The sequence below is a fragment of the Hibiscus syriacus genome, unplaced genomic scaffold (genome assembly GCF_006381635.1).
Source record: "Hibiscus syriacus cultivar Baekdansim isolate YM2019G1 unplaced genomic scaffold, ASM638163v2 tig00012523_pilon, whole genome shotgun sequence".
Lineage (NCBI taxonomy): Eukaryota > Viridiplantae > Streptophyta > Magnoliopsida > Malvales > Malvaceae > Hibiscus > Hibiscus syriacus.
In genome coordinates this window covers 478,184-505,489 of record NW_024062285.1, presented here as the reverse complement: position 1 = coordinate 505,489, position 27,306 = coordinate 478,184, and the positions used below count along the sequence as shown (strand labels likewise).

The 27,306-nt window shown below is 34.9% G+C and overlaps 5 protein-coding genes and 1 pseudogene across 8 annotated transcripts; 4 read left to right on the top strand and 2 right to left on the bottom strand.

Annotated features, from left to right (window-relative positions):
* The first annotated feature begins 1,603 nt into the window (after positions 1-1,603).
* On the top strand, positions 1,604-2,980 carry LOC120205587 (dof zinc finger protein DOF3.7-like). 4 transcript variants are annotated; one of them, XM_039205437.1, is made up of 3 exons: positions 1,843-1,977; positions 2,017-2,378; positions 2,418-2,980. In XM_039205437.1, exons 2-3 carry the CDS (start codon positions 2,038-2,040, stop codon positions 2,875-2,877), a joined length of 801 nt encoding a protein of 266 aa, XP_039061368.1. In that variant the 5' UTR covers positions 1,843-1,977; positions 2,017-2,037; the 3' UTR covers positions 2,878-2,980. The 4 variants fall into 4 exon arrangements, with proteins under 4 accessions (XP_039061367.1, XP_039061368.1, XP_039061366.1 ...); XM_039205436.1 differs by lacking the exon at positions 1,843-1,977 and adding an exon at positions 1,604-1,747 and having other exon boundaries at positions 2,074-2,980; XM_039205435.1 differs by having other exon boundaries at positions 1,851-1,977; positions 2,017-2,980.
* Positions 2,981-7,595: 4,615 nt separating this feature from the next.
* Positions 7,596-8,049, top strand: LOC120205536 (calcium-binding protein KIC-like). Its single transcript, XM_039205387.1, has one exon. It carries the CDS (start codon positions 7,596-7,598, stop codon positions 7,977-7,979), a length of 384 nt encoding a protein of 127 aa, XP_039061318.1. The 3' UTR covers positions 7,980-8,049.
* Positions 8,050-8,129: 80 nt separating this feature from the next.
* Positions 8,130-9,742, bottom strand: LOC120205675 (annotated as a pseudogene).
* Positions 9,743-10,823: 1,081 nt separating this feature from the next.
* Positions 10,824-11,956, top strand: LOC120205674 (protein TILLER ANGLE CONTROL 1-like). Its single transcript, XM_039205518.1, has 3 exons — positions 10,824-11,222; positions 11,431-11,571; positions 11,933-11,956. Exons 1-3 carry the CDS (start codon positions 10,824-10,826, stop codon positions 11,954-11,956), a joined length of 564 nt encoding a protein of 187 aa, XP_039061449.1.
* Positions 11,957-17,711: 5,755 nt separating this feature from the next.
* Positions 17,712-20,075, top strand: LOC120205584 (cytochrome P450 78A9-like). Its single transcript, XM_039205432.1, has 2 exons — positions 17,712-18,787; positions 18,855-20,075. The coding sequence occupies exons 1-2, from the start codon at positions 17,807-17,809 to the stop codon at positions 19,479-19,481; spliced, it is 1,608 nt and encodes a 535-aa protein (XP_039061363.1). The 5' UTR covers positions 17,712-17,806; the 3' UTR covers positions 19,482-20,075.
* Positions 20,076-26,003: 5,928 nt separating this feature from the next.
* LOC120205586 (cytochrome b5-like) lies at positions 26,004-27,180 on the bottom strand. Its single transcript, XM_039205434.1, has 4 exons — positions 27,103-27,180; positions 26,904-26,998; positions 26,620-26,686; positions 26,004-26,538 (listed from the first exon to the last, which is right to left on the bottom strand). Exons 2-4 carry the CDS (start codon positions 26,988-26,990, stop codon positions 26,270-26,272), a joined length of 423 nt encoding a protein of 140 aa, XP_039061365.1. The 5' UTR covers positions 26,991-26,998; positions 27,103-27,180; the 3' UTR covers positions 26,004-26,269.
* Between the last annotated feature and the right edge of the window lie 126 nt (positions 27,181-27,306).

Below are 27,306 nucleotides of genomic sequence, written 5' to 3'. Positions count from 1 at the left end.
ATTAGTGGCGTCAAAGCGGTGCCAAAGCATGAAGCAGAAGCAAAGCAGAAGCAGAAGCAGAAGCAGAAGCAGAAGGCAAGGGAGTTTCGGAGTTCAATTGGGTGTAACCAAACTAGAACAGGCACTGAGATTCTGAGTCTTTGGCTGTTTTCGAATAATTTGAAGCCAAATATGTCACCCTCACCCATCACTATAATATTTAAAAAAACATCAACAACCTATCTTCTTCATCCTATGACCTATATCGCATTATCTGGGTCCCACGTTTCCTTTTGTCGGCTCGACCCCCTCAATTCTCTTCTTTACTAACCACCCTTCTTTTGTATTTATCCCTTTTTCTCCCACTTTCCTACAACACTTGAGGGTTGTCGTTTTTATCACCACGATATCAGTAGTAAAAAAATTGATGTTATATTTTGAAAATTTGAATTCGAATGTTAAAAATGATTAGGACATAAATATTTAATATTAAATAATTAAAAATTATATTTAAATAGATGCTACGTCTACTTTGTATTTATCTCAAATTAATTAAATGATTGAAGGTTGAACTCGTCTCATTTCCAACATAATGCTAAATATTTTTTTATTGAAAATTTAATTTTATTTGTTATTACAAATAGAAATTTTAATAAATTTTTATTGACAATACAGATAAATAGAAAATGTTTGACCGAGAAATGGGGGAAACATGGATAACTTTAACTGCAAGTAAACAGAAGGAACTAGTTTCAAGATCACATGAGAACCACCGAATATCATCTTTTTGACAAGTTAACACCGCAGGTGTGTAACTATCATCAATTTCTCATCTTGTGGTCCATTCTCCTTTTTTTTTTATAAAACATCGGTGTCAGATCTTATTAATCGATTAATTCGAATAAGATTTTATAAAAATACGAGCAACCCTTTTTAATCCAAATTTTTTTATTCGTAATCTTTAGAATTTAAACATTTGACCTTGTTTAAGGAAAATATTATCTCATCCCAACTGATTTTTTTATACCTGTTTTTTCAATTATAATTATTATTCAAAATCTCATATTTATATGGATTTTGGTATATCAAATTTAATTGACGTGACATTTGATAATTTCATAATTAAATATATTGATTTTAAATTATAAGATGTAGATTTTGAATTTGATCAAACTCGTGTCAATACGATAATTAAATATATTTTTTGATATTGAGATATAGAGAAGAAAATAATTGAGAAAATTCAGTACCCGAGCCTGATCAAGTTTAGAATTTATGTCCATAGTTCGAAATTAGCATGTTTAGCTAAATTTTCATTTTCTTTAGACCTAAGCTTTTTCAAACACGAGTAATAAGAATAGTAGAGAGAGAAGAAAGGAGAGGGAAAGAGTGTTTACATTGATGAGGTCAAAAAGGATAAAACCCTGAAAGGCCACCACAGTGCAGACTCAGAATTCCACCTACACACATTCAGATCAAAGCAGCTGCAATTGGTGATTATAAAATCAAGACAGAATTTTAATGTCCATGATCATACGGTGTGAGTAGTCAAAACAAACCCACCCCTTCATGATTCATAAAGTGAAAAGCCAACACATAAAGCTACCATTAGAAACAGTCGTAAAAACTTTCTTTCTTGCTCTAAAAGAGATCGTCAGTTGCAGACAAACAAAGGAGGTTTTAGCTCTCTCTCTCTGTGAAGTCATCAGAGTTGCTTTTGCTTTCTTTTTATCGTCTCGACTTAATGGATGCAGATAAATGGTCACAGGTTGGTGGATTTTATCCTGATTTTTCCTTTCTTTTTCTTGTTTTTTTAGAGCCTAATAAATATATCGATTTCAACTTTTTTTTTTTGAGACAATGCTTTTTCTCGTAATATCATTGTTCAAAGATCAGTCCTTTGTTGTAAGTTGAAGATTAGTCTTGTGCTTCCAACACCAAAAAGCCTGCACTTTTTTATTTTCCCCATCTTTTAAAGAGATGAAGAAAGGTTTTTTTTTGTTATTATTATTATTTTATAGCTGATATTCTTTTGTGTTGTTGCTGGTGAAATGATTGATGTCTCTGAGTCTTGTTTTCTTCATGTGTCAAAAGGGTTTTCATGGTATTGGCATGGTGAAGCCCATGGAGGAGATGGTGGCCAACACATGCACAAAGGGAGGGCCGGTTCTAGAGAGAAAAGCAAGGCCGCAGGAGCAATTGAATTGCCCGAGGTGCAACTCCACGAACACCAAGTTTTGTTACTACAACAATTATAGCCTCACGCAGCCGAGATACTTCTGCAAGACTTGCAGGAGGTACTGGACCGAAGGTGGGTCTTTAAGGAATGTGCCGGTCGGCGGTGGTTCGAGGAAGAACAAAAGATCGACGACGATATCGACCTCGTCGTCGTCGTCACCGGCTTCAGCCAAAGTCCCAGATCTAAATCCGACGAGTTTACCACACTTGTTGTCGTCTCAAAACCCTAAGGCAGCAGCCCACAAAGGCCAGGACCTTAACCTGACTTTCCCGGCTATGCAAGAGACGCGTCACGGTTTTGGTTTATCTCTTTATAATGACTACCAAAACTACTACTCGCCTTCGGCTATGGATCTCCTCAGGGCCGGGATGGTATCATCGAAGGGGCTGAATTCTTTCGTTCCGGCACCGACCCAAGACTCGGATACTCTTTACTCAACTCAGTTTTCCATGCAAGACTATAAACCGACACTCAGTTTTCCGAACGATGGAGCTGGGACTAGGGCTGCCGGCGTGCTCAATGGTGGAAGGGTTTTCTTCCCTTTTGGAGAAATGAAACCGATTTCGAGCTCTAATGAAGTTGATGATCAAAACAAGGAACAAAGCAATTCAGCTGGATATTGGAATAATAATGGAGTGTTAGGTGGAGGATCATGGTAAAAGAAATGAAGAAGAAGAAGAAGAAGGATCAAGGAACTTCTTTTTCCTTAATTTTTCTCTCACTCTTTTTTTCCCTTCCAGATGGTTGATTTGATCATTACTTGTTAAAAGTCGTCTAGAACTAACAGATCATTATCATAGGATATATATATATATGATGCTTTTCAATCTCCTTTTCTCTCCTACGAACAGTGTTAAAAGCAGATCGGATCCAATTTGGGGTTTTGCTTCATGTGAATCTAAAAGAGATGAAGTCTGTACTTCGTACTTAAAGTTTGGACTTTGGAGTTTCTAAACATACCATTTGAGAAACCCTAATCGAACCCTGAAAATCTCAATGCTAATTATTATTGTTATGGTTCGTTGTTGATCGTCTTTTCACGTAGGTTTGGGGTGAAAGTAGTGACGGGCAGAGATTCAAATTGCGCTTCCTGTTGCATTTTCATTTTCATTTTCGATTGTATTAGGTTTATAGTGATTGCGAATATATAGGTTACTATTACGGGTATTGTGGTCATATAATAACGATCACTACTGTGGATATTATGGTCATATAATAACGATTGCAGAAGGCGATACCGTTATATCGCGAGGGTTGTGACGATCGCGGACTGGTATTTAAGATGGATGGTGGCCGCCCAAGGAGTTTGATTCTTTCAGAAAAGAGAAAACGGGTTTACCTGCTCCAACTATAAACCTTACCTAATAATATATAAAAAGGCCATTTTAATGGCGGGTCTTTGCCCCCATAACTTTACAAACACTCCCAATGCTCTTTTATTTCTTTCTTTTTTTGTTTAATGAAAAAGGGGTTTGAAAATTAAGGCAAAGATGCTACCCCACACTTAAATTTGGTACAGAAACATTCCATCCCCAGAAGTCAATCCCAGTGTTCCCTTCTTTTCTTGGATTTGTCTTGTTGTCTTTATCGTTACCAAAATCTTTGTTCATTAAATTAGGGTCTCTATCCTATTTCTTTGTTCATTTACTTTTATGCTTCTCGAATCTATATGGAGTTTTTGTTTGGAATCACGTCTCTTCTTTAACTAGTTTATGACATTCAAAGGCTATAACGAACAACTGGCTGGGGTTGAAGAAAAATCGACATGTTAATCTTTGTACTTTAATTTATCGTAATTTTGTTCTTATACTCTATTTAAAATTAGTCAAGTTGTTGATAAATGCATGAATTGTTGACTTCTGGTAAACTACTGGTATTTTGTTGCATACAATTTTTTGAATTGTAGATTATTCATTTAGTGATTTAACTGCAAAGTTTAGAAAAGTACTCAATCGGACTAAGTTTTTAGTTTTTATAAAACATGAGGATCAAATTTTGAAAAAAAAATAGAATAAAAGGACTAACGTTTTAATTTTAATAAAAATATAAGGATATAGTTTAGAATTGGCTTAATGCCCAACTAAGTGCCCAAACTATACATTTTGTGCCAAACAAATGCCTACACTTTTTTGGCCCATGCGGGTGCTTAACGTTACAAACGTTAACACTTTAGGTACCCGGACAGTCAACGACGTTAATTTTCTCCGTTAAATGACACGTGTCACAACTTGGTAACTTTGAAATTTATTTTTTAAAATATTTAAAATATTATTATATTTATAAAGAAAAAACATCAACTTTTCTTATATTATAAAACAACCCCAAAATCCCAAATCCTAACCTTAATTTGTTGTCGCCGCCCTCTCCGGCCACAACCACTGCCGCCGACATAGTCCTTGCAATCATCCTAGTTATATGCCGCCATAGTTGTTGCCGATTCACCATCAGAATCGTGTGGATCACGATTTTCATCATAAGGTTCGCGGGATTTAAAACATCAATTTGTCGTTGATCGGTCGTCAACCGGTCACGATTTCATAAGGGTTTTGGTCGGGGGGAGGGATCGAAATTTGTGTGTGTTTTTAAATATATAAATTTTTAAATAATGTTTTTTAAAATTATCAAATTGTGATACGTGTCATTTAACGGAAAAAACAACGTTTAGCACCCGGATGGAACAAAAAAAAGCACTTATTTGACACAAGGTATAGTTTGGGCACTTATTTGAGCATTAAGACTTTAGAATTAGTCCAATTTATAACTCATATTTTTATGGTACCTCTTCTATATTCCTTTTAACCAATAAGGAAGCAGTTTTATCTCCTTAATTCTTCTGAAATTTAAATCGTACATCACTATAAATCATAATTTTTTACCCTCTGTAACTCAAATCAAGTCTTTCCATTGACGTTAACCATCAGGTAAGGATTCAATTAGAATATTTTAAAATACAGGGACCAGTTTAGAATTCGGCATATAATTTAGGGAGGTGTATACAATTTACTGTAAAATAAAATTAAACAATGAGCTTAATGATATTGAGCTACAATACATTTCTCTAACGTACAAGACAATATTTGTTCAAAGATAATTCTCGATCATTTGACATTAAAATCTCATACCTCTGATATTCTTAGTGATTAAATCCGAAATCTTAAAAAATAACAAATAATTTCTTTACTGAGCTCGATAGGTTGATGCTAAAAAAAATTGAGTTCATACACTCATTATGTGACCTGAAAATAGACAATCCGATCGATCATGATGGACAAAAATTTCGAAAGGAAAAGCTTAGTTACTGCTGTACGGGAGTTGAGACGACAAGTATATGACAGTCTATTTCTCAACTCAAAGCAGATTTTCAGAACTTAGGACATTGTTCAATATAGAAAATCCCCAGACGATCCTCGTTTTCTCAAATGTCCCAGTTGTTTGATTCGGTCCAATTATATAAATAATTTCTCAGACTTAGCGTGCTCGAATGAAGAAGAAGATGATAGGAAATTAATGGAAAGTGCTAATGGAACCTTCAATCGAGTAAAATGATCATCAGGTTGAACATGAAAGCATCGCCAAACGAACAAAAAAAAACTGGGAGTCGGCGAGGAATTAATCACTTACTCGACCCAGCAAACACCACAAGCAACCGCTGCTGCAACGGGAAGACTAGCAAGAAAGAACAGCAGCAGAGGCAGCAATGACGTAACCATCAGTAAGGATTCAATTAGAATATTTAAAATACAAGGACCAGTTTAGAATTCGGCATATAATTTAGGGAGGTGTACACAATTTACTGTAAAATCAAATTAACAATGAGCTTAATGATATTGAGCTACAATACATTTCTCCTAACGTACAAGAATATTTGTTCAAATAATTCTCGATCATTGACATTAAAATCTCATACCTCTGATATTCTTAGTGATTAAATCCGAAATCTTAAAAAATAACAAATAATTTCTTTACTGAGCTCGATAGGTTGATGCTAAAAAAAATTGAGTTCATACACTCATTATGTGACCTGAAAATAGACAATCCGATCGATCATGATGGACAAAAATTTCGAAAGGAAAAGCCTAGTTACTGCTGTACGGGAGTTGAGACGACAAGTATATGACAGTCTATTTCTCAACTCAAAGCAGATTTTCAGAACTTAGGACATTGTTCAATATAGAAAATCCCCAGACGATCCTCGTTTTCTCAAATGTCCCAGTTGTTTGATTCGGTCCAATTATATAAATAATTTCTCAGACTTAGCGTGCTCGAATGAAGAAGAAGATGATAGGAAATTAATGGAAAGTGCTAATGGAACCTTCAATCGAGTAAAATGATCATCAGGTTGAACATGAAAGCATCGCCAAACGAACAAAAAAAAACTGGGAGTCGGCGAGGAAGAATTAATCACTTACTTGACCAGCAAACACCACAAGCAACCGCTGCTGCAACGGGGAAGACTAGCAAGAAAGAACAGCGGCAGAGGCAGCAATGTCGGACACAGACACAGTGGTTGATGGAATAGAACACAAGTATTGTCTTCGACCTACAAGCGCTGATAATCCAAAATAAAAATAAAAAAATAAAACGGGATTCGCCCAGACTTGAACCGTAAACCTTCTGTGTGTTTATCTAACGTGATAACCAACTACACCTCGACACCTCACTGTTGCGCTGAAAAGTATCTCGTTATATATTGTGACAATAATCTTTGAAATGAAGATACGTACTTTTTCTGAAACAAAGTCCAAAGTGATATCAAACAGAGACCGCAACTTCACAGTGTAGAAGAACGTGACCTAAGTTCTCAACTTCACATCTAGACCACAGCTTGTTCCCAGCAAAATTGACATGAAAACTAGAGAAAATAGGCCAAAATTGGCCTTTGACCAATGTTTTTCTATCGTTTAACGTTACGGTGTTAGTGTGACAGTCTATAGTGCTAACGTGGTAGTCCATGATGGTTGATAACGTGATGGTTGATATGACAGATGTGTTAAATTGATAACTCAAACATGACATATAGACTATCACGTCAGCACTGTGGACTGTCCCACCAATAATGTAACGTTCAACGACTAAAAACGTTGATCAAAGAACAACATTTAGTTTGTTTTCTGAGTTTAAAGAGCTAGAGAGGAAAAAAATGTGAAGCCCACATTAATTTTTTTTTTCAAAAGTACAAAAACCTCTAGAACCTTTTTACCCGAATAAAACTAGTAATGCAAAAAAAAAAAAACAGACAACTTACTTTTCGATGCTCATAAAGACTACGCTATTCCTTTATATAATAACCCGATCCAATTTGGTGTAAAGTGCACACTGCTCACCTCGAGCTATCTTTGTACCTCTGTTGTTATTTTTGTTCGAAAGCTTGTTTCGAATGGAAAACGAGGGAATTAAGGGAAGAGTTGCAACGACGACATACGAGTACGAGGATTTGTTACTGGTGATGGCCGAGAAGCTGGACACGGATGCTTTTGTGTCCGAATTATGTCAAGGGTTTCATCTTCTAGCTGATCAGAACGCAGGGCTGATAAGGCCCGAGAGTCTAAGGATTAACGCTGCTGCACTTTTAGGTATGGAAGGGATGAGCAAAGATGAAGCACAAGCTATGGTCAGAGAAGGTGATCTTGATGGAGATGGAACACTCAACCAGACCGAGTTTTGCATCCCGATGGTGAGGCTTAGCCCCAGAATGATGAACGACGCTGGGTCGTGGCTCGAGAAAGCTATCGTTCAAGAGCTAAACAAATCCTCAGCTTGATCTTTTTCTTCTTTTTTTTTTTTGAAGGTATGCTTGTATGAAATTGGAGCACTATATTCATGTTGTTGTACTGCAATATAATTATTAATTAAAATGATTATGAAACAATTAATGATCGAAATTGAGACCCAAGACCTGCAGACAAGTGCTTTACCCTTGTCTGAAATACTCCTGCTCCATTATCATTAAAAGTTCATACTCAAAGTTAATCAATTTCTCTTGTAGCTTCATCACCATTGACACCCTATGTAAGATTTCATATATTTCATCACATCTACGATGAGATTTATCCTCCACAAGAAACTTGTGCATTTCGTCTCCCTCTACAAGGAAGCTATATCCAGCTGCCTTTGTAATTTTGCCGCCTTTCATAATCTTCCTCAGCTTTGCAACCCCGTCCCAGGGGCCCGAAGATGCATATATAATAGAAAGAATAACATAGTTTCCAGCATTCCATGGCTCGAGCTCAAATAGAGGTTGAGCTGCTTTTTCTGCTAGTTCGGCATTGTTATGGAAGCTGCAAGCTCCTAATAGAGCTCCCCAAACCACCGCGTCAGGCTTCAAAGGCATGGTTTTTATAAGATCATAAGCTTCCTGCAATGCTCCGGCCCGACCTAGGAGATCAACCATGCATCCATAATGCTCCAATTTAGGATTGATATTATAATTTCTCGTCATTGATTCGAAAAGTTCTTGTCCTTTCATCACCAATCCTCCATGCGTGCATGCTAAGAGAACTCCAACAAATGTAACATAATCTGGTGCAGTTTCTTCATGCTGTTGCAATCAGTGACATGGACATAAAAGAAATGAACTAAATAGGAATGCAAAAATATTAAAAGGAAATGCTAATCAGCATTTGATCGTAATACTCGAGAGCTTCAATCGATTTTCCATGAAGAGCAAGAGCCATGATCATTGAATTCCAAGAGCACAAATTTCACCTCTTGCCGGTTTCATCGAACACCGTTTTCGCCACTTCGATTTTACCACACCTCGTATGCATTTCGAGGATAGAATTGCTAACATACAAGTCCTCAAACAATCCTTGCATAAGCTTCGATCCTTTCCCCAACCTCCAACGCTCCAAGACTTGCACAAGCTGGAAGCACACTAGCAATGGTCACTCGATTCGGCTTAACACCCCTCTCGTTCTCCATCTCTAAAAACATATCCAAGGCTCTTGAAAATTGCTCGTTCTGCGAATAACCAGATATCATGGAGATCCACGAAACAACATTCTTCTCCGGCATCGATTAAATAATTCCAAGGCTTCATTCGAATCCCCACACCTCGAATACCCAGAAATCAAAGCTTCCAAGAGGGCGCATTTCGTCTAACACTTTGCGAGCCAAAGGTAACATACGAAGTTTCTCATACATGTCGAGCAAAGCGGTTAACGCATAGCAATCAAGACGAAACCCAGATTTGATAAGATGGGTATGAAGGATTTGGCCGTGGGAAAGGGAGGAAAGTGCTGCACACGCAGGGAAAAGGAAGATGAAAGAATGCTCGTTGGGGGAACAGTTGTTGAGGCACATTTGGGAGTAGAGAGTGAGGCATTGGTGGGATTGGTTGAACGAGGAGTAGGCTTGGATGAGTTTGTTGTGGAGAAATACAGTTTTGTTTGGGCTGAGATTGAAGAGCTTGTGGGCATAAGCGATGTTCGGTGCTTGGATGCGTTGGATGATGAGAAGCTCAGTTTGGTATTGCTCCAGGCCATTTTTTAGAGTGTAAGCAATGGATTTTTTAAGCCGGTTCATGACATCTTTCACAAACTAGGCTAATAATCTCAACCTAAATTTATTCTATGAATTATGATTATTAAATTATTATTTTTTTGGTTGTCCTTCCTATTCTAAAACTTCACTTTTATTAATCCGTACCGATAAGCTTCATAAATTTACTTTGATGAGTCTCAAGAATTTTTTGCATCCACAAAAAGTCTAATCAAATTTAATAAGTGGGTCTTTGTGTGCAGGTACTTGAGATAACAGATATGTTACGTGTTCACAGTGCGAGCTCTCGTTGATTCTCAAAGCAAACGATTGTGCTGTTGGATCACAAGCCCTGCTTTAACAAAGCATCCAAAGCATGCGGGGGGGTGAAAGATTGAACCTTTATCTGCTTCAAGCAGGCAGCAGCAGCAACAAAATCCATAAGGCTTACGGTTCAGGGGTCACCCCCCTATAAGATTAGTGTAAGGCTGTTAGGGTTCTAAAATAAGCTGACAAGCAGCATAATGTCAAATGACAGTACCAAGGATTGAATTCCAAACTAGTTTCCTAGGATGTAATTCTTTTGCCACGTGTCACAGCTCAACTCCTTTAAACATTCCCAGTCGGTTTCCCCACTCACTGCACTTTGCCCATCGCATGCATTGATTTTCCTCACCAAACTAAAGATTGACTGGAAAAGAGAACGAAGGTAAATTACAATACCACCATAAATTTGTTAAACCAGAACTTCCTTTTAGTTTCTAATGATTTCCTCTGCATTTTCGTGTTTGATCTTGATTTTATTCGATAGATATTCAACTGGGTGCAGAGGAGGTTCAATCATACCATCCTCAATGGTTCGATTTCTTGCATTATATATACGTATCATTGTACATTCTCTGTAGAGAGTTTGATCATTAGGAAACTTTCATATTTTGAGCAGATGGGCCGTCTCGAAGTGTTAAGAAGACTGATGGCATTGTGATCGGCGCAGATACAAAAGCTTTGCTCGAGCAGGTACCCCTGGTTGATGTGCTCGATGGCATTCTAACAATCGGCACCTTCGGTTTCAATCCTCTGAAATCATCCTGGGGCGAACAGAAACGCTGCTTCGCCTCGGAAAGCGATGCTGAAAAAGGGGAGGAAGGACAATACTCCGATAATGGACGATTACGGCTATAGTAACGAAGAAGAGAATCCACTGATGTTAAGCAATTTCGACCACAGTTTTGAGGACATGACGATGACTGTTAATCCGGCTGCTGAGGGGTCTACAAATGATGAAATCAGGACAAAATTGGATGTCAATGAGGGACATTCTGGGAAGGTGAGAAGAAGAACGACACTGGCCGACCTATTCTCCGAGGATTCTGATTCCAGCATGAAAAATAAGCCGAGCTCTCTTGAATTGGACTCGAATTGTAGCGGAAAGGGATTAGTTCGTGCAAAACAGGGCCTTTCTTTCGCTAAGAAACCCATTCCTCAAGTTGGAGAGCATTCACGTCCCATCAAAATGCTAAACCAAGTGACTGAGTACTATATAAACTACTAAAGCTCTGCATATTTTGCATAATAATCACACACCATTTATATATAAATTTCATTTTAACTAAGGTTTTAGTTCAATAATTATACATAAATGCTAAAAAAATGGTTATGAAACTGACTGTCGTATCTGTTTATTAGAGAGCATAATACAGCTGATTAAACAATTATTTTTTATCTGTTATCAGACGATGAGGAGAATGATGAAGAAGAAGATCCACCCAGAGCTTGAAGGCAGGGGAAATAAATTAAACAATCAATGTAGCAAGAAGAAACATGAAGCCAGTGAATCAGCTTATCTGCTTCAACAATCTCCAGACAAATTTCAAGTTATGAACCACAGCGAATGCTTCACTATTCGGTCTTTCCCTTTCTTCTTGTATTATATGTGAGGGTTTTGCAACTGGTTATTCTTGTACGTACTCCATGTCTCTGCATGGTTAGGTCAAGTTTGCATGGACAGGAGAGAAGCTTGAAATAATTGTGGCCCTTTAGCCCCATGATAATCCCCTCGGTAGGGTTTCCATGTGTGTCTGCTTGTAATTTAAGATTGGTAGGGACGAATCCCCGCTACCTTTTAACCATCTTTAACGTTCATTGTGAACATCAAATTCTAGATTAAGTAACTAATGAGTGTAGTATCAATTGGTTTTGGAGTAAACTATTTCACCATTGTTGCTGTTGCTGCAGGTGCTGCTACCTGCTACAGCTTGAGCTTCGAGTTGATGATGATTACCAAAGCTGCTAGAAATTAGTGTTTTCCCGTCTTGTGCTTAAATAATTGTTTTTCTGATTAATCAAGCTCTTCGTGTATGTGAAATATGGAGCCATGTGATTCTCTTTAGCAATAATAATCCTTTCATGTTCTGTTTCGACTTTTTGCATGTGTGAGTTGTTCGATTTGCTTCCTGAAACGTGATGATTTATGAGAATTTGAAATTTTCATGATAACTTGCATATGTTTTGACAATCATTATTCATGTAGATATCTCTTTCGTGTAGATATTTCTTTTCACATGTCTGAAAAATGAAATATGAAGAGACATCTACATGCTGTGCATGGGCCGCCAATACAGAGCATATGCAAGTTGCTTTAGTTGCATTAAATTTAAAACTATAATAAAAGATAGAAAAATTATTTGTCTGGAATCAAATCTTGAGTAAGAAGGCGCGTATCTAGCCATGGCTGCTAAAGAAAAGAAAGCATCCCTCGTTTATATTAAAAGAACCCACTTTTCTCCCATCAAAGCCTTGGTCCAACATCTAAATGGAACCAATCTACAAGCATTATGTCGTCAACTAATCAAATTCTACAATATATATGTATTATATATGTGATTTCAGTTGACTATGACCATTATGGTTTTGTTGTTATAAAATAACGATGTATAATGATCGTCAAATAAAATGGACACCAAGATTATACGTGAAAAATCATTTCGAAAAAATTCACAGGTAGAATAGAAAGAAAATTCACTGATGTCAAGAAAAAAAGAATATAATAAAAGTCATCGTGAACAACCTAATCTCTAACATTAACCCTTAGTATTTATTTCTAGCCATAGATATTTGATTACAAAAGAAAATTAAATAAAATAGAAATATATTTTAATAAAGTTATCTACTTTTAATCAAACTAGGATTCTTACTTTTTCAAATTTAAATATTAATTAATTTGTAACACTTTGAATTCGAATCAAACTTTAACAAATTTCCGCTTTGACGTGATTATGAAAGTATGAAGTTTTCGAGACAAAACACCCAAATTCAACGAGGCATCGAACAAATTCTTCACATCTTCCACAAAATCCCTTAGAAGGGTATTCTTCAACAATGATTGCTAATTGAATCCAAAGTTTGCCGAAACTTGGTTTTAGTCTTTACATCGATAAGGAAATCATAAGTGCTAACGTTGCTCCCAACTTGTTCACTACAAGCAATATCATGCACAACATCATCTCGATCATCAATAGCAATTCGATATTTTAGTTATGCTGAGGGAACTAAATTTTTTTCTTCTCGAATCTGTTATGCTCACGTAACTGATCTCTCTTTTTCTTTTCAAATTTGTTATGCCCACGAAATAGAACATTTTTCTGCTCCCAAAACCATTATGCCCACGGTTATGTTGTTCAACACAAAATCTTCATTTTCCATGAAGAAAAAAAAATCATATAATTGTTAAACCTTGTAGAATTTAAAACTTGGCAGTCTTCCTCTACCATTTTATCAGAATAAGAGAGCTCTTGTAAATTTATGTACATCTACCTTCCACGATTTGAATCTGATGTTACGATCCAACATTGACTTCTCATACTTTGGAGATGTTATTATCGTAATCAAGTCAAACAACATGGACGCTCTGATATCAATTTGTTATAAGATAACGTCATGCATAATTATCATCAAATAAAATAGACACTAAGATTTTACGTGAAAACCCCTTTGGAAAAAACCACAGACATAAAAGGAGAAAAATTCACTAGAATTCTTAAATTTGAAATATTATTTAATTTATATCACTTTGAATTAGAATCAAACGTGGGTTCAATTTAAACTTATATAGCGATAAAAGACCTTTTATATATATATATATATATATATATTTGATGGACACATATAAGAAGAAGAGAGTAAGATGAGAGTTTGTTAGTGGAAATTTGAGGTGAAGCAAATCTAAACGTAGGACTCCAAATCTAGTGTTGAATCCAACAAGTTGTTTGAGCTTTTGTCCAGTGTTTTGAAAATCGGACCGGATCGGTCGGTTCAACCGAGAATCGTTATCTAATCCGGTTCAACCTACACCGGTTGAACCGTTACTAGTGAACCGACCAGAACCGCTGAACCGTTCGAATCAGACCAGCTGAAAATCAGAAAAAACCGCCAATTATATATATATATTTTTTAAAAAAAATTAAACTAAACGACGTCGTTTGTTAAACGAGCTAAGTCAAACTCGGGTATTGCTGAGCTCGACTCGAACTTGAAAACTTTAAAAGTAAGCTCAACTCGACTCAAACTCACGAGCTAAAAATTATCAAATTCAACACGAACTCGAAATATAATATTGAAACTTGAACTCAAAAAAAATTTAAAAGCTCGATTGAAGTGGAAGAATAGTTCACTCAATGCTCACCAAAAGGCTCCATGATTTTGAATGTCAAATTACATTTATTATTTATAGAAGTTAGTTGTGATGTTCTTCTATGTTTCTTAGCCATGTGGGATTGTTTTGTTCTCATATTTTTATTCTTTAGACTTTTGGGATGCTCTTCTATCTTTCTTAGCCATGTGAGATTGTTTTTTTTCTAAATTAAACCAAACAATATCATTTTGTTATGATTTTTTAGCCTCAAATTTATTTTTTAATTATAGTTATATAATTATATTTATTATTTAATATGTTTTACCTTAAATATTATGTTGTAGTTAATTTGAATCATTTTGTTTAACTTGATTTTATGGTTTTTAACTTATATATGTTATGATTTGCTTTGAATATGACTTGTGATATAAAAAAATATTTTTTATTAAATATTTTTTATATTTTTTATTTAATTTTTAAATAATTATGACATCGTCCGATTCTTCAAACCGATTCAACCGATTAAATCAGTGAACCGATAGCATGACCGGTTCGCTAACCGGTCCGGTTCTGAAACCATGCTTTTTGTCGTTCTAAAGATAAGAGCAATGGCAATGGAAAATATGACGTGCGTCATAGCCTGAATGGTTCATGTACGTGGCTCTTCAAAGGACCACGGATTCAAACCTGAACATATTCCTATACCTTTTCAAAATTCAAAAATATCAGGGAAAAATTATATATAAAATTCAAAAATATCAGAAAAAAATTATATATATATATATAATTTTCCCCGATATTTTTGAATTTTGGAAAGGTGGAGGAATATAAGTGAAGAAGCTTTACACCTTCCCCCACCTCCTCCATGGCTAGTCAGAATGGAATTAAGGCATCAAACCCAGTGATCTAGAACGATATCGTTTCAAAAGTAACTCTTAATATCTCGACATGAATGCTCACACTTTCGACATCTATGGTGCTCGACCCGGATCATTAAGGAATAATAATAATTCATATACTAAAGAAACCACTTGGTTCGTGCAGATACGTAAATTTTAATCTTCATTGAGAAACTCACTCTTTAATATCAAATGTGCGACAATTTAAATTAGTCAAGACAAAATTTTAAAAGTTGAAAATTTTAACATGACAACCAATAATAAACAAATAAAATAATAAATGTCTTCCTTCCTACTGTAACTTTTAACATATCCACGGTCGAGTTCATAGTAAAAGACAAATCAACTTGGCTCAATGATCCTCAAGCAACACATACACGCACTATAAATGAAGATCTAATTATTATCCTCCAAATGTTTGGTCCTTGGTCTTCTGTTTCCATATCTAGTTCTTGCCATAAATAAAATAATTTAGACCAATTCTAATTGTACATCCAATTTTAATAATGAATTCTTTTAATTAGTTTTTTTTACATATATTAAACTCAAATGATTTGACACGACTCTTTTTATGGTAAAACTCGACACGACCATCGGATAGACAAAATCTGAGAAAAATTACGCGTACTGCGTACATAGATTTGTGTCCCGGTTTAATTAGCTTCACTTTTACGCTGTCCCGATGACACAGTATATCCATCCAAGTGTTACGGTCAATCATTTTGACAATTATACCCATCTGATTTAACCACAAAGCGGTCATAATTGCGAATAGGCCATGGGAACACGAAATGAGTAGTGCGTTCCATTATTCATTTCAGCCCCGGATGAAGGCCACGTGTCTCGGACTGGTTCTGAAAAGAGGCCGAAACTTCTTGAAATCGCACTAAATAGACACGTGTCATGAGGTAAATAATATTGAAATTTTAATCAAATATATATCATATATTTTATTTGTTTAATTTTGACTTATTAACATTTATACCATATAAACAAAATTAGTAGAATTTAATTCTTTTTAAATAATAAACATTTTACATTTAATGTTAACTAAAATATTTACCTGTTTGGAAGTTGACTTGTACAAGGTAATTGTCTTCTCCACGCGCCAGTTTTTCTCTCTTCCCACGCTCTTACTAATTAATTTCAGTGATCATTTAGGGACATTCATTCTTTTTAATGTATTTCACCAATGCTAATTGTGACATTTTTTTATTCATCTTCTAACGACCTCGAAATTAATTTAAAAGTATATTCCTTAGGACATTTCTCCCTTGGAATGAAAATGGTATAAGTATTGGTAGTGATGAGAGATGTAAATAAATTGAATGTCTTGATGAAATGCTTATAATATTTCGTATAACGTTTATTTATTAAATTAGATAGATGAGTATGAATAATATTTTTATATTATTTAATAAATGAAAGAATATAAACGAAAGTGTTGAGTTATGACTCAATTTCTTCTTACAATTGTAAAAGTTTAAAGTGTACAGAACGGGCGAATCTTGTCGTAGGTCTCTCATTATTTAATAATTATTCTTTAACATTTTATTATTATTTATTTAATGACAAATGATATTTTATTCTTATATTTATTAGGTTAATCTTACTTTTATAAAATAATTTTTAATATTTATATATATTATCAGTTTCATTATATTTCTAATAAATAAATAAATCATAATATATAAATATGAAACATTACAAAATCAATGACCGATGTAACGAGGAGGACTTATAAGATAATTTACATATAATATTTTCAAAATATTTTTTATGCTCTTAAAGTGTCATATTTATGTGCATGAATAAATAAATAAATTTTATATTCAGAAATCTCAAATTTGAATATAAATAATTTTAAGATATTCAATAATTAATTATCAAACAATTAAATTTTTTAAAAAAATTTATTATTACTTATAAACATCATAAATTAATCAGAAAAATGGCATATTCATGTTGAGAAAATAGGTATCCGTTTACATTCAAAAAATTAAGATTTAATAATCATTGCAATACGTCATTACTATGATATAGGGCTAATATGCATATACAGAATCCTTTTAAGCTCCGAGTAAGACCTACATCTTGTGTTGTCTCGACAATCAAACGTCAGCGAGGTAAGCGTGTTTTCCACGCGATCTGGTGTCGGCCATCTCTCTTTCCCCACATTTCATCGGACAATAGTGGCGGCGTTGGTAATTAATAAAATTATCAACCATGGAAGTTTTACTTTTATGCATGTATTAATAAAGGATTATAGAAATGATATTGTCAAAATTGATAGCTAAAAAAGATTATTGTTATTTTTTTAAATCTCGAATTCGAATATAAAAAAACAAGAATGTAAATGTTTTAATATTAAATGATTGATAATTATCTTTAAACTAATATTTATACGTATTAATAAAAAGAATGAGATTATTGTGCTTATATAAAGAGCAGCCACACTAGCTAGCTTTACTCCCATAATCAGAAAGCCGGCGTCTTTCCTTCGAAAGAAGAAAAGATCAGCGTCTCTTTTTCTTTGAATTATTAGTATTAAACTACTTATAGCTAAACTAACCCAACACCATGAGAAGTGACTTTGAGAGTGTCTGGGTTTTTGCCCTTGCATCCAAATGCAGAGCCTTTTCTCAAGAAAACATTGCATGCTCAATTTTGATTGTCGCCCTAGCCTGGCTGGTTATGGCCCTGATCTACTGGTCTCACCCCGGTGGTTCAGCTTGGGGCAAATATAGGCTCAAAAAGTGTGCCACTCTCTCTGTTTGTTACAGACCAATACCGGGCCCTAGAGGGTTTCCTTTAATCGGGAGCATGGACCTCATGGCCAGCTCCCTAGCGCACCACAAAATCGCAGCCGCTGCCGAGACATGCAAGGCCAAGAGGCTCATGGCCTTTAGCCTCGGCGATACTAGCGTCATCGTTACGTGCAATCCCGATGTAGCGAGAGAGATTCTCAACAGCTCTGTGTTTGCTGATCGTCCGGTGAAAGAATCGGCTTATGACTTGATGTTCAACAGAGCAATCGGGTTCGCTCCTTACGGGGTTTACTGGCGAACACTGAGAAGGATCGCAGCAACCCACTTATTTTGCCCTAAGCAGATTAAAGGTTCCGAGGAACAGAGGCGCTTGATTGCCTCTGAAATGGCGACCTTATTTACTAATCACCATAACCGAAGCTCCCACGTTCGGGACGTGCTGAAACGAGCCTCGCTAAACAGCATGATGGTATCGATATTCGGACGAAAATATAAACTAGATTGTGCCGATAATGATGAAGTCGATGAACTTCGAGCTCTAGTTGATGAAGGGTATGATTTGCTAGGGACATTGAACTGGTCCGATCATCTCCCTTGGCTAGCCGAATTCGACCCTCAAAATATCAGGGCTAGATGCTCAACCCTTGTACCTAAAGTTAACCGATTTGTTAGCCGAATCATATCCCAACACAGAGCTCAAACAAACGAGAAAGCTCGAGATTTCGTCGACGTGCTGCTTTCTCTCCAAGGTGCCGATAAATTATCAGACTCCGATATGATCGCCGTTTTATGGGTAAGTTAATCTTTGTATTTTGACTGATTGAGTTAATGTCACCTTCATAATATTTGTGTTTGTGTAGGAAATGATATTCAGAGGAACTGATACAGTGGCGGTCCTGATCGAGTGGATATTAGCTAGGATCGTGCTTCACCCTGGTGTTCAGTCAACAGTCCATGATGAACTCGACAAGGTTGTTGGCAGATCAAGAACCGTCGATGAATCTGATGTAACGAACTTGATTTATCTCGCGGCTGTGATCAAGGAGGTTCTGAGGCTTCATCCACCGGGCCCGTTGTTATCTTGGGCTCGACTTTCTATCACCGATACAACCGTCGATGGGTATCACGTTCCGAAGGGGACCACGGCGATGGTGAACATGTGGGCCATCGCGAGGGACCCTCAAGAATGGGCAGATCCACTTGAATTTGTACCCGACAGATTTTTTGCTAAACAAGGCGAGGTGGAGTTTTCCGTACTCGGCTCGAATCTCCGGCTGGCTCCGTTCGGGTCGGGTAGGAGAACATGCCCCGGAAAGAAATTGGGGTTGACCACCGTAACCTTTTGGGTGGCGACCCTTTTGCACGAGTTCGAATGGCGACCGTCAGATCAGAGTCCCGTTGACTTGTCCGAGGTTTTGAAGCTGTCGTGTGAGATGGCTAATCCTTTGAGTGTTGAAGTTCGTCCTAGGCGTATGTCTCAGTACTAGCATAATTAATTAGTCACGTGGGAAATGAGATACTAAGACACAAAAATGTTGTGGGTAAATTACAAGCTTACTCACTAAACTTTACTCTCCTATTTCACTCACTGTACTTTCAATATTTCAGTTTTCTCACTGAACTTTAGACGTTGGACTTTTTTGGTCACTCGACCGTTAAATTTCTAACGTCGTTAAATTAAAATTAAAAAATTAAAAGTATAGTGAGTGAAATAGGAGATAGAGTAAAGTTCAGTAAGTAAACGTGTGACATGTTCTATTATTAAAATAAACCACGTCACCACCCCGTTATTGTGTGAACACGGTCGAGTGGCCAAAAAAGTTTAATGTCTAAAGTTCAGTGAGTAAATTAAAAATTGAAAGTATGGTGAGTGAAATAAGAGAGTAAAATTTAGTTAGTAATCGTGTAATTTACCCAAATGTTGTTCCTATCTTTTCTGTATTGTAAATACTAATATTAATATTACTCTCTCCCGTGTGACATGTTCTATTATTAAAATAAACCACGTCACCACCCGGTTATTGTGTAAACACGGTCGAGTGGCCAAAAAAGTTTAATGTCTAAAGTTCAGTGAGTAAATTAAAAATTGAAAGTATGGTGAGTGAAATAAGAGAGCAAAATTTAGTTAGTAAGCGTGTAATTTACCCAAATGTTGTCTCTATATTTTCTGTATCGTAAATACTAATATTAATATTACTCTCTCCCATTGCTTACTATGTTAAACGTTTTATTGTATTTTCACGTTAATTTAGTACTCGAAATTATTAAATTACATCATTATATACTCCATCCCTAAATTATAAACTATATATCATGATCCCATAACTCATAACTCTAAACTTAACTCTATCTTATTGTTTATAATTTAGAATATTAAGTTATGATAGGGTATTGAATGACTCAATTATATAACTTTGAGGACTAAATTGATGTGAAAATAAGATAGGAACAAAAATGATAAATCGGATCTACTATAAGAACAAAGGTGACCCTTTGATAGCTGTTAGGATTTTCGGAAGCTCGAAACGACAACCGGAACGATTTGCAAAGAGGGGTCGGAACGGTTTTGTGTTTAGGGAGTAAGGAGATTGAAAGATAGAGAATTGCACAGCGATTTATAGTGGTTCGACTTTCTCAAACAAAGTCTACGTCCACTACCTTAGCTCCTCACCAAGGATTTTCCAACAAATTCACTAATTTGTTCTTTCTTTTGAGGATAAAGAGTAACCTTACAAACTCCCTAGTTTTTCCGGGCTAAACTAGAACCTTTCCCTAGCTTTTACACGGGATAAGCTAGAACCTTTCCCCTTTACAAAAGGATAAAATAAGTAAACAAGAAAACCTCTCTAAGGTAGGTGTTTACAAGATTGAGCTCACAAGAACAAAATATTTACAAGAGAAAGATGAAATAAGATTGAAAAACTCTTCTCTTGTGTTTGATTGCTTGGATAATTGTTCTCTTCCTTCTTCAAGTGTCCTCAGCTTGTATTTATAGCTTGGAATGAGTTTGAAGTCGTATATAGCCGTTGGGGATGTTTTGGAGCCGTTTGGGGATGATTTTTATACTCAAAAAGGTTGCCCAGAATGGGGGGAATCGGTACCCCTTCATAGGGAATCGATACCCCTTCATAATATTCAAATATTATGACCGTTGGGCTGATGAACAGTGAGGGAATCGGTACCCCCTTGGGGGGAATCGGTTCCCCTTTTACATACTGGAATTTTGAGCCTCGGGTTACTGTTCAAACAGTGATTTACTGTTCAAACAGTGATTTACTGTTCAAATAGTAAATTACTATTCATAAAAACATTTTTGTGCTCAATTTTAAATTAAAAGAACTTTGAATTATTTTTGTAAATTTTGAATAAATTCAATTAAGTCCAAAAACATTTTGTAAATTCAATTCAAGTCCAAAAACCATTTTGTAAATTCAATTGTTATATCGAAACATAGTTCAACAATAGCATTTATTGGTTAATGATTAGTCATATAGATGTATTGGTTATAATTATATTTGTGTTGTATTATTAAATATATTTGTATAATAGTAACTTAAAGTGATTATTTAAGGTGGATTAAGTTTAATTTGATTGTCATTAGTATTGGCACAATATGCAAGAGGACTTAAGTGTGCTTAAGTGTTCTCTATCCTCTTATTTATAAATAATTGAGTGTCTAATAGTATATATATATATATATTGTATCAAATTATTAAAAAACATTTATTTAATGACCTATACTAATAATAATAATATATTACTATTGACAACTATGTAGATATATGTTAATATTTATTATATCTAAAATTCCAAGGCTTGATATTGAAAATTTTTCAAGAAACTATTATTATTTTTAATAAATTAGTCATAAAGAAAGTTGAAGTCAATGTTATGTGCAAGAACAAAATTTGAATTGCATGGGGTAGGTAGGCCATGGCCCTCTATGCCCAAAAGGGTAAATTGCTTATTAAGTCACCCATTATTATTTAGTTTTTATTTGGCTCATTCAATTATTATATATTTTAAATCGCACTTAATGTTACATTTTGATTATGTTTTGGTCTCTCATCTTTAAAAAATTAATGGTGATGTTGATATATCCTCATAAGAAAATACCATGTCATGATTGAAAAATAATTAAAAGAAGTGATGTTAACGTCATTGTTATTTTTTTAACGGTAGGTGGTCGAAACATATATATGGTTTTTTGCATAAAATTTTTATTATATTTATATTGACCTAGTCTATAAAATTTTTCTAAATTCGCCACTGAGTGGGTGTAAATTACTAATAGACAGGGTTTCTTAATTCTAGGGTGAACTATACATTTAGTACATAAACTATCAATTTTGTTTCATTTTAGTACCTAAACTTTCCATTTTTCAAAATCACACCTAATATTTAGTTTTTGTTTCATTTTAGTATCTCACCATTAAAAACAATGCGTTTAGTACCTAAACTAACGTTAAATTTTGAACGAGTGTACTAAAGTGAAACAAAAACTAAACTTTCGGTATGATTTTGGAAAAATTGAAAATTTACTAAAACAGACCAAAACTGATAGTTTAGGTACTAAACACAGAATTTACCCTACATTATGTTAGTGGGGGGATGTCAAATCAAAGCACGTTAATTACATTGCTAATGCTGACCTTAATTGCAATAAAAACACGATTAAAATGACAAGTGTTCAAATGGAGAATTTGTCCAATTAAAAACATGATTAAAATTTGTTGATGACAACAAGGCAATTAGTTTTGCTATTAATTAGTGCCCCAAAAAAAGAAAGGAATGGGTTATTTTCATCTTTGATGTATGGCAATTACAAAACATTTAAATATGGCATACAGTTTCTGCCTGCATCACATCATCCTACTCAGCTTTGCTCGCAAATCATCTTCCAAATCAGATCAAATGCGTGTTCAATTTGATTTCAAGCTCTAGTTTAATTCAATATTTATTCAGTGACATTTACTAGAGTTTAAAATTTTAATTAATAATAATATTTAATCTTATTAAATGATAAAATTACAAATAACAAAAATCAGATAGATTAAATCATTTTTTTAAGCATTCATGTGCACAAACTGTTTTATTAAGTCAATTGATTATTAAAAATTATAAAATAGTCATTTGATTATAGAGTGTTGTTTTGTTGAATCCCTCGACTATTAAAAGTTACAAAATGGTCACCCGACTATTCATCATGTTCCAAACTTGCCATTTTTCGTTAAAAATAAATAAAATAATAATATATATATAAATCAGAATTACTTAATTAATAATAATTTCTTCGTTAATTCAAATTGAAATGTATACTTACTTGGCTGATAAGTTAAAAGGATTGATCTGATAATTAGGTTCTTTATTTCAAAAGAGGGTTGAAGGTGAGTTATGAATCTTCTACAGTAATTAACTCATTTTCTTGGATAAAGAACTCAATTGGTCTTCCGATTATATGATACTATTTTATTAAATCTTTCAATTATTAAAAACTACAGAATCGTCCTTCGACTATGGAGTGTTATTTTTTTGAGTCTTTTGACTATTAAAAATTAAAAAAAATGTCATTCAACTATTCATTATGTTCCAAACTCGTCATTTTCCATTAAAAATAGGCGATATTCTGAGCTAAAAGTTAACTTGTTGATTGTGATATTATAAAATTTGATCCCAAAATCTCAAACGACTATTATATCTCAGTTATTATGTTAACTTTCATCTTAAACAACCATTAATTTTTTAACAAAAAAGACGAATTCAGAACATAATGAATAATTTGAATAATTGTTTTACAACTTTTAATAGTTGAAATACTCAACAAAACACTTCATAATTAAAAGATAATTCTGTAATTTTTAATAATCAATAGACTTAATAAAATAATATCGGGATCATTTGCATTCTTTACTCTAATTAATTAAAGATAATGTCACCTATCAATCCATTGAATCCGGCTGACAACAAAGGAGACGGATGAATTTGAGGAATTATATATGTCCGGCTGACGACAACGGAACTGATGACTGGTTCATTACCTAATATCAAAATCAATAATTTATTCCGTAGATTAAATAAGATTAATCTTAAACTAATCGAACTATTAATTAATAAGGTAAGCAGAAAAAGGGACCAATCAAAATCCGACAACATATCTGTTTATCTATTTCTTCAGCAATTAAAAAAATACGCCATTACAGCAGACCAGTACGAGGTTTTTCTAAGCAGCAATTTGCTAAAAGATTTTGTCATAAATGTTACACGTCACAATATGATTACGATTTACGTGTGAACATAAGAACAAGTAATTTATTTTTAAAAATTCAAACATCACTTCAAAATAAAAATAAAAACCACTCTAAAGAAATTATCAACTTCATGTATAATAAGCAGGATGGGCATGGACCGAACCCGACAGGTTTCAATCTAACCTATAATAAGCAGGATGGGCATGGACCGAACCCGACAGGTTTCAATCTAACCTGATATGATCATATCAGATTTTTTAAAGAAAAATTTGGATTCGAGTGAATCGGGTCGTGTTCGGATTTATGATGAAAAATATCCGATTCAAAAAAATTGTAAGTTTATTTTATATATTTAGGAATAATTACAATAATACACATCTATATTATTTTCTTTCAATTAAATTCCTATTTTATTGAATAAAAATATTTTTTAATAAATATATTATTTCGGGTCGAATTTGAATTTTATCTCAAAAAATCGAATCGGATTTTGATCGAGTGAAAGGGGTATATTTTTTAGGCCGGATTCGGGTCGATTGGAAGATTTAATTTTTTTGAATCAGATTGGGTAGACCAAAAATTCGACCCGACCCAACTCATACCAATTCCTAATAATAAGCCAATTATATTTGATGCATGGGTTAGAAAGACCTATTGACCAATATAATGGATATCGAGTAAAATTGGCCCAATATGTCAAGTGTGTGGCCCAATATGTCAGATGGGTAAAAGAATTAATCTGTTAGGTTATCTCCAAATTAATATGGTATCTATGACAAATATTATCGTGCAGGAAAAACTCATCACGCCCACATGACGAGTTTATCTAAATAATATTTTTTTATTTAAACTCGTTATATCGACGTGACAAATTTCAAAAAATATAATTTTTTTATTAAAATTTTTCACATCAAGGTGATAAATTATAAAAATTATATACTTTATTAAAACTCGTCCGGTCAACATGATGAGTTTCAAATTCTAAGTCCCTATAACAAATGTCGTAAATTCCCAATTAATTTTGGAAATGACCTAATGAGCTAAAATTTTTACCCCACCTTAACTATTGGGCCAAATTTACCGTGGATATTGAGCAACAAGCCTTGCAAGTTTAGGCAAACTTGCACTAAAGATTTCAATTAAATTCCCTAGGCATCTTGGCTCACAAAACTTACTTATCATTCTTGGATCACAAAGCTTGAATTAGTGAGCATCATCAAGATGGATGGGCATAGATCACCATGTTGGACCTCTAATCTGAGGTTAGAGTAGTAGATACAATACCCGTGAATGTATCGTCTTTCAGCTGAAGTTGGAAGAAGCTGTTGAAATCAAGGGCATCGGCTGCGCAGGTTTCAGGATATCGGCAGGAGAAGATGTTCCTCAGAGGTATGTGACTAACAAAACTTGGAATGAACTCAGGCTAAGAGCAGTAAAGGTACATTGTAGGAAATTTATCTGTTATCCACCCTATAATCCTAAGCACTCAATGGTTGCACAGATAGTCATACTCAACAGGTTACAATCAAAGGATGGGCTCCTCTGTTGGGTAATGAATGTCGATGATAGACGAAAATATTGTCTCTCAGAGCAAGAAACTAAAGATACTCAACAGGTTACAATCAAAGGATGGTTATGCTTAATAGAATTCTAAATACTTGAAAACTGTAAGGCTAAAAGCTATGTAGACTCGACAAGCTAAGCCAGTTAGTCTCGATACGATTAAACAGCATGACATGAATTATTAACGCATTGAAATCCAAGTAAATATATAATACCTTAAATGCGATTACGAAACATGAAAATACACGAACATGTTGCAAACGCAAGCACTGCCAAGTCTAAGATTATGCAATGCAAGAAGGGTCTATAACTCAAGACATCTACTTACTGCTTAAGTTATGCAATAAGACTAAAACTTATAACAGAAAATATCTCAAACAACAGAAACATATTCGAAACGACAAATGAGCCATTGTCACAGCAAATACAGCTTTCACGAGGGAGTTCCTTAACGGGAAAGTAATCTAATTTTCGGTTTTCTCCTTCTTCCTGAAGAATTGCAAGCCGAATGCGAAGCCTAAGATCAAGAGGGGTACCAGGAACTGCAGTATCTTAGACAGATAGCCAGGCTCGTCGTTGGGTTGCTGAGCCACCGTTGTCGAAGCCTGCGGTTTGAACGTTTTTCGTAGCGGAACCGTGGTGCTATCGACCTCTCCGATGACATACTTTTTCATCAACTCTCTTGCATCATCACTGTGACCTACATCTTCGAAATCATCGGTAGCATCTTTGCCTGCGGAATCAATTGTTCATATCAGATTATCAGTACAATTAAGAAGATAATCGTCGGCGGAGAGCACCGAGAAACACTTACCGCTGGCAGCAAGTAAAACTTCATCTCCACCGGGATGCTCCTCCAAGAATTGGGTTACATCATACACCTTAGAAAACAAGCAAAGGAGGACAACAATTAAAATTAAATTGCTTCCATCAACACACACATGCAATCTATTTTCGATTTCATCAATGATTCAACTTTTATGCAAAACGACAAACAAATAAGCTAATTTTAACATAACAAAAAATCAAAACTCCATTTCTTCCCAGTTTGATAAAAAAATGGGAACCCCAAATCATAAAAGTAAAGAAAGATCAAACCTTTCCAGAGATCAAGAGCCAGCAATCAGCTCGGTCTTTGTGCTTGACCAAATCTTCATAAACAAAAACCTTTTCTCCAGAACCCATGTCCTGAACTACAAAATCGAAAAAAAAGGGGGAATTCAGAGAAAAGAACAGTGATGAATTGGAAAAATGAAAACTTCAGGGGAAAAGAGTAAATAGAGAAGGATGATCTAACGCGCTGATGGGGAAGTGAAGTCAAAGGAAAGGGAATCGGGTAAAAGTGAAGGACTGGTGTCTGAAAGTGAATGGGGAGGCTAAGGTAATCTTGCCTTAAAAACGTTGCCAATTGCTCACCAACCAGGCGCACTCTGGACGCGTGCTTCTCGCTTCATTAAAATAACATATTTAATAATTAAAATAATACACTAACCAATCTCGT

Coding starts and splice junctions, on each gene's coding strand:
- LOC120205536 (XM_039205387.1), top strand. CDS start 7,596: ATGGAAAACGAGGGAATTAAGGGAAGAGTTGCAACGACGACATACGAG.
- LOC120205674 (XM_039205518.1), top strand. CDS start 10,824: ATGCTGAAAAAGGGGAGGAAGGACAATACTCCGATAATGGACGATTAC. Junction 11,223..11,430: donor CCATCAAAATGCTAAACCAA/GTGACTGAGTAC, acceptor ATCTGTTATCAG/ACGATGAGGAGAATGATGAA. Junction 11,572..11,932: donor AATCTCCAGACAAATTTCAA/GTTATGAACCAC, acceptor CTGTTGCTGCAG/GTGCTGCTACCTGCTACAGC.
- LOC120205587 (XM_039205435.1), top strand. CDS start 2,038: ATGTCTCTGAGTCTTGTTTTCTTCATGTGTCAAAAGGGTTTTCATGGT.
- LOC120205586 (XM_039205434.1), bottom strand. CDS start 26,990: ATGGGTTCTGGAGAAAAGGTTTTTGTTTATGAAGATTTGGTCAAGCAC. Junction 26,687..26,903: donor GGCTCTTGATCTCTGGAAAG/GTTTGATCTTTC, acceptor TTGTTTTCTAAG/GTGTATGATGTAACCCAATT. Junction 26,539..26,619: donor AGTTTTACTTGCTGCCAGCG/GTAAGTGTTTCT, acceptor TTGATTCCGCAG/GCAAAGATGCTACCGATGAT.
- LOC120205584 (XM_039205432.1), top strand. CDS start 17,807: ATGAGAAGTGACTTTGAGAGTGTCTGGGTTTTTGCCCTTGCATCCAAA. Junction 18,788..18,854: donor ATATGATCGCCGTTTTATGG/GTAAGTTAATCT, acceptor GTGTTTGTGTAG/GAAATGATATTCAGAGGAAC.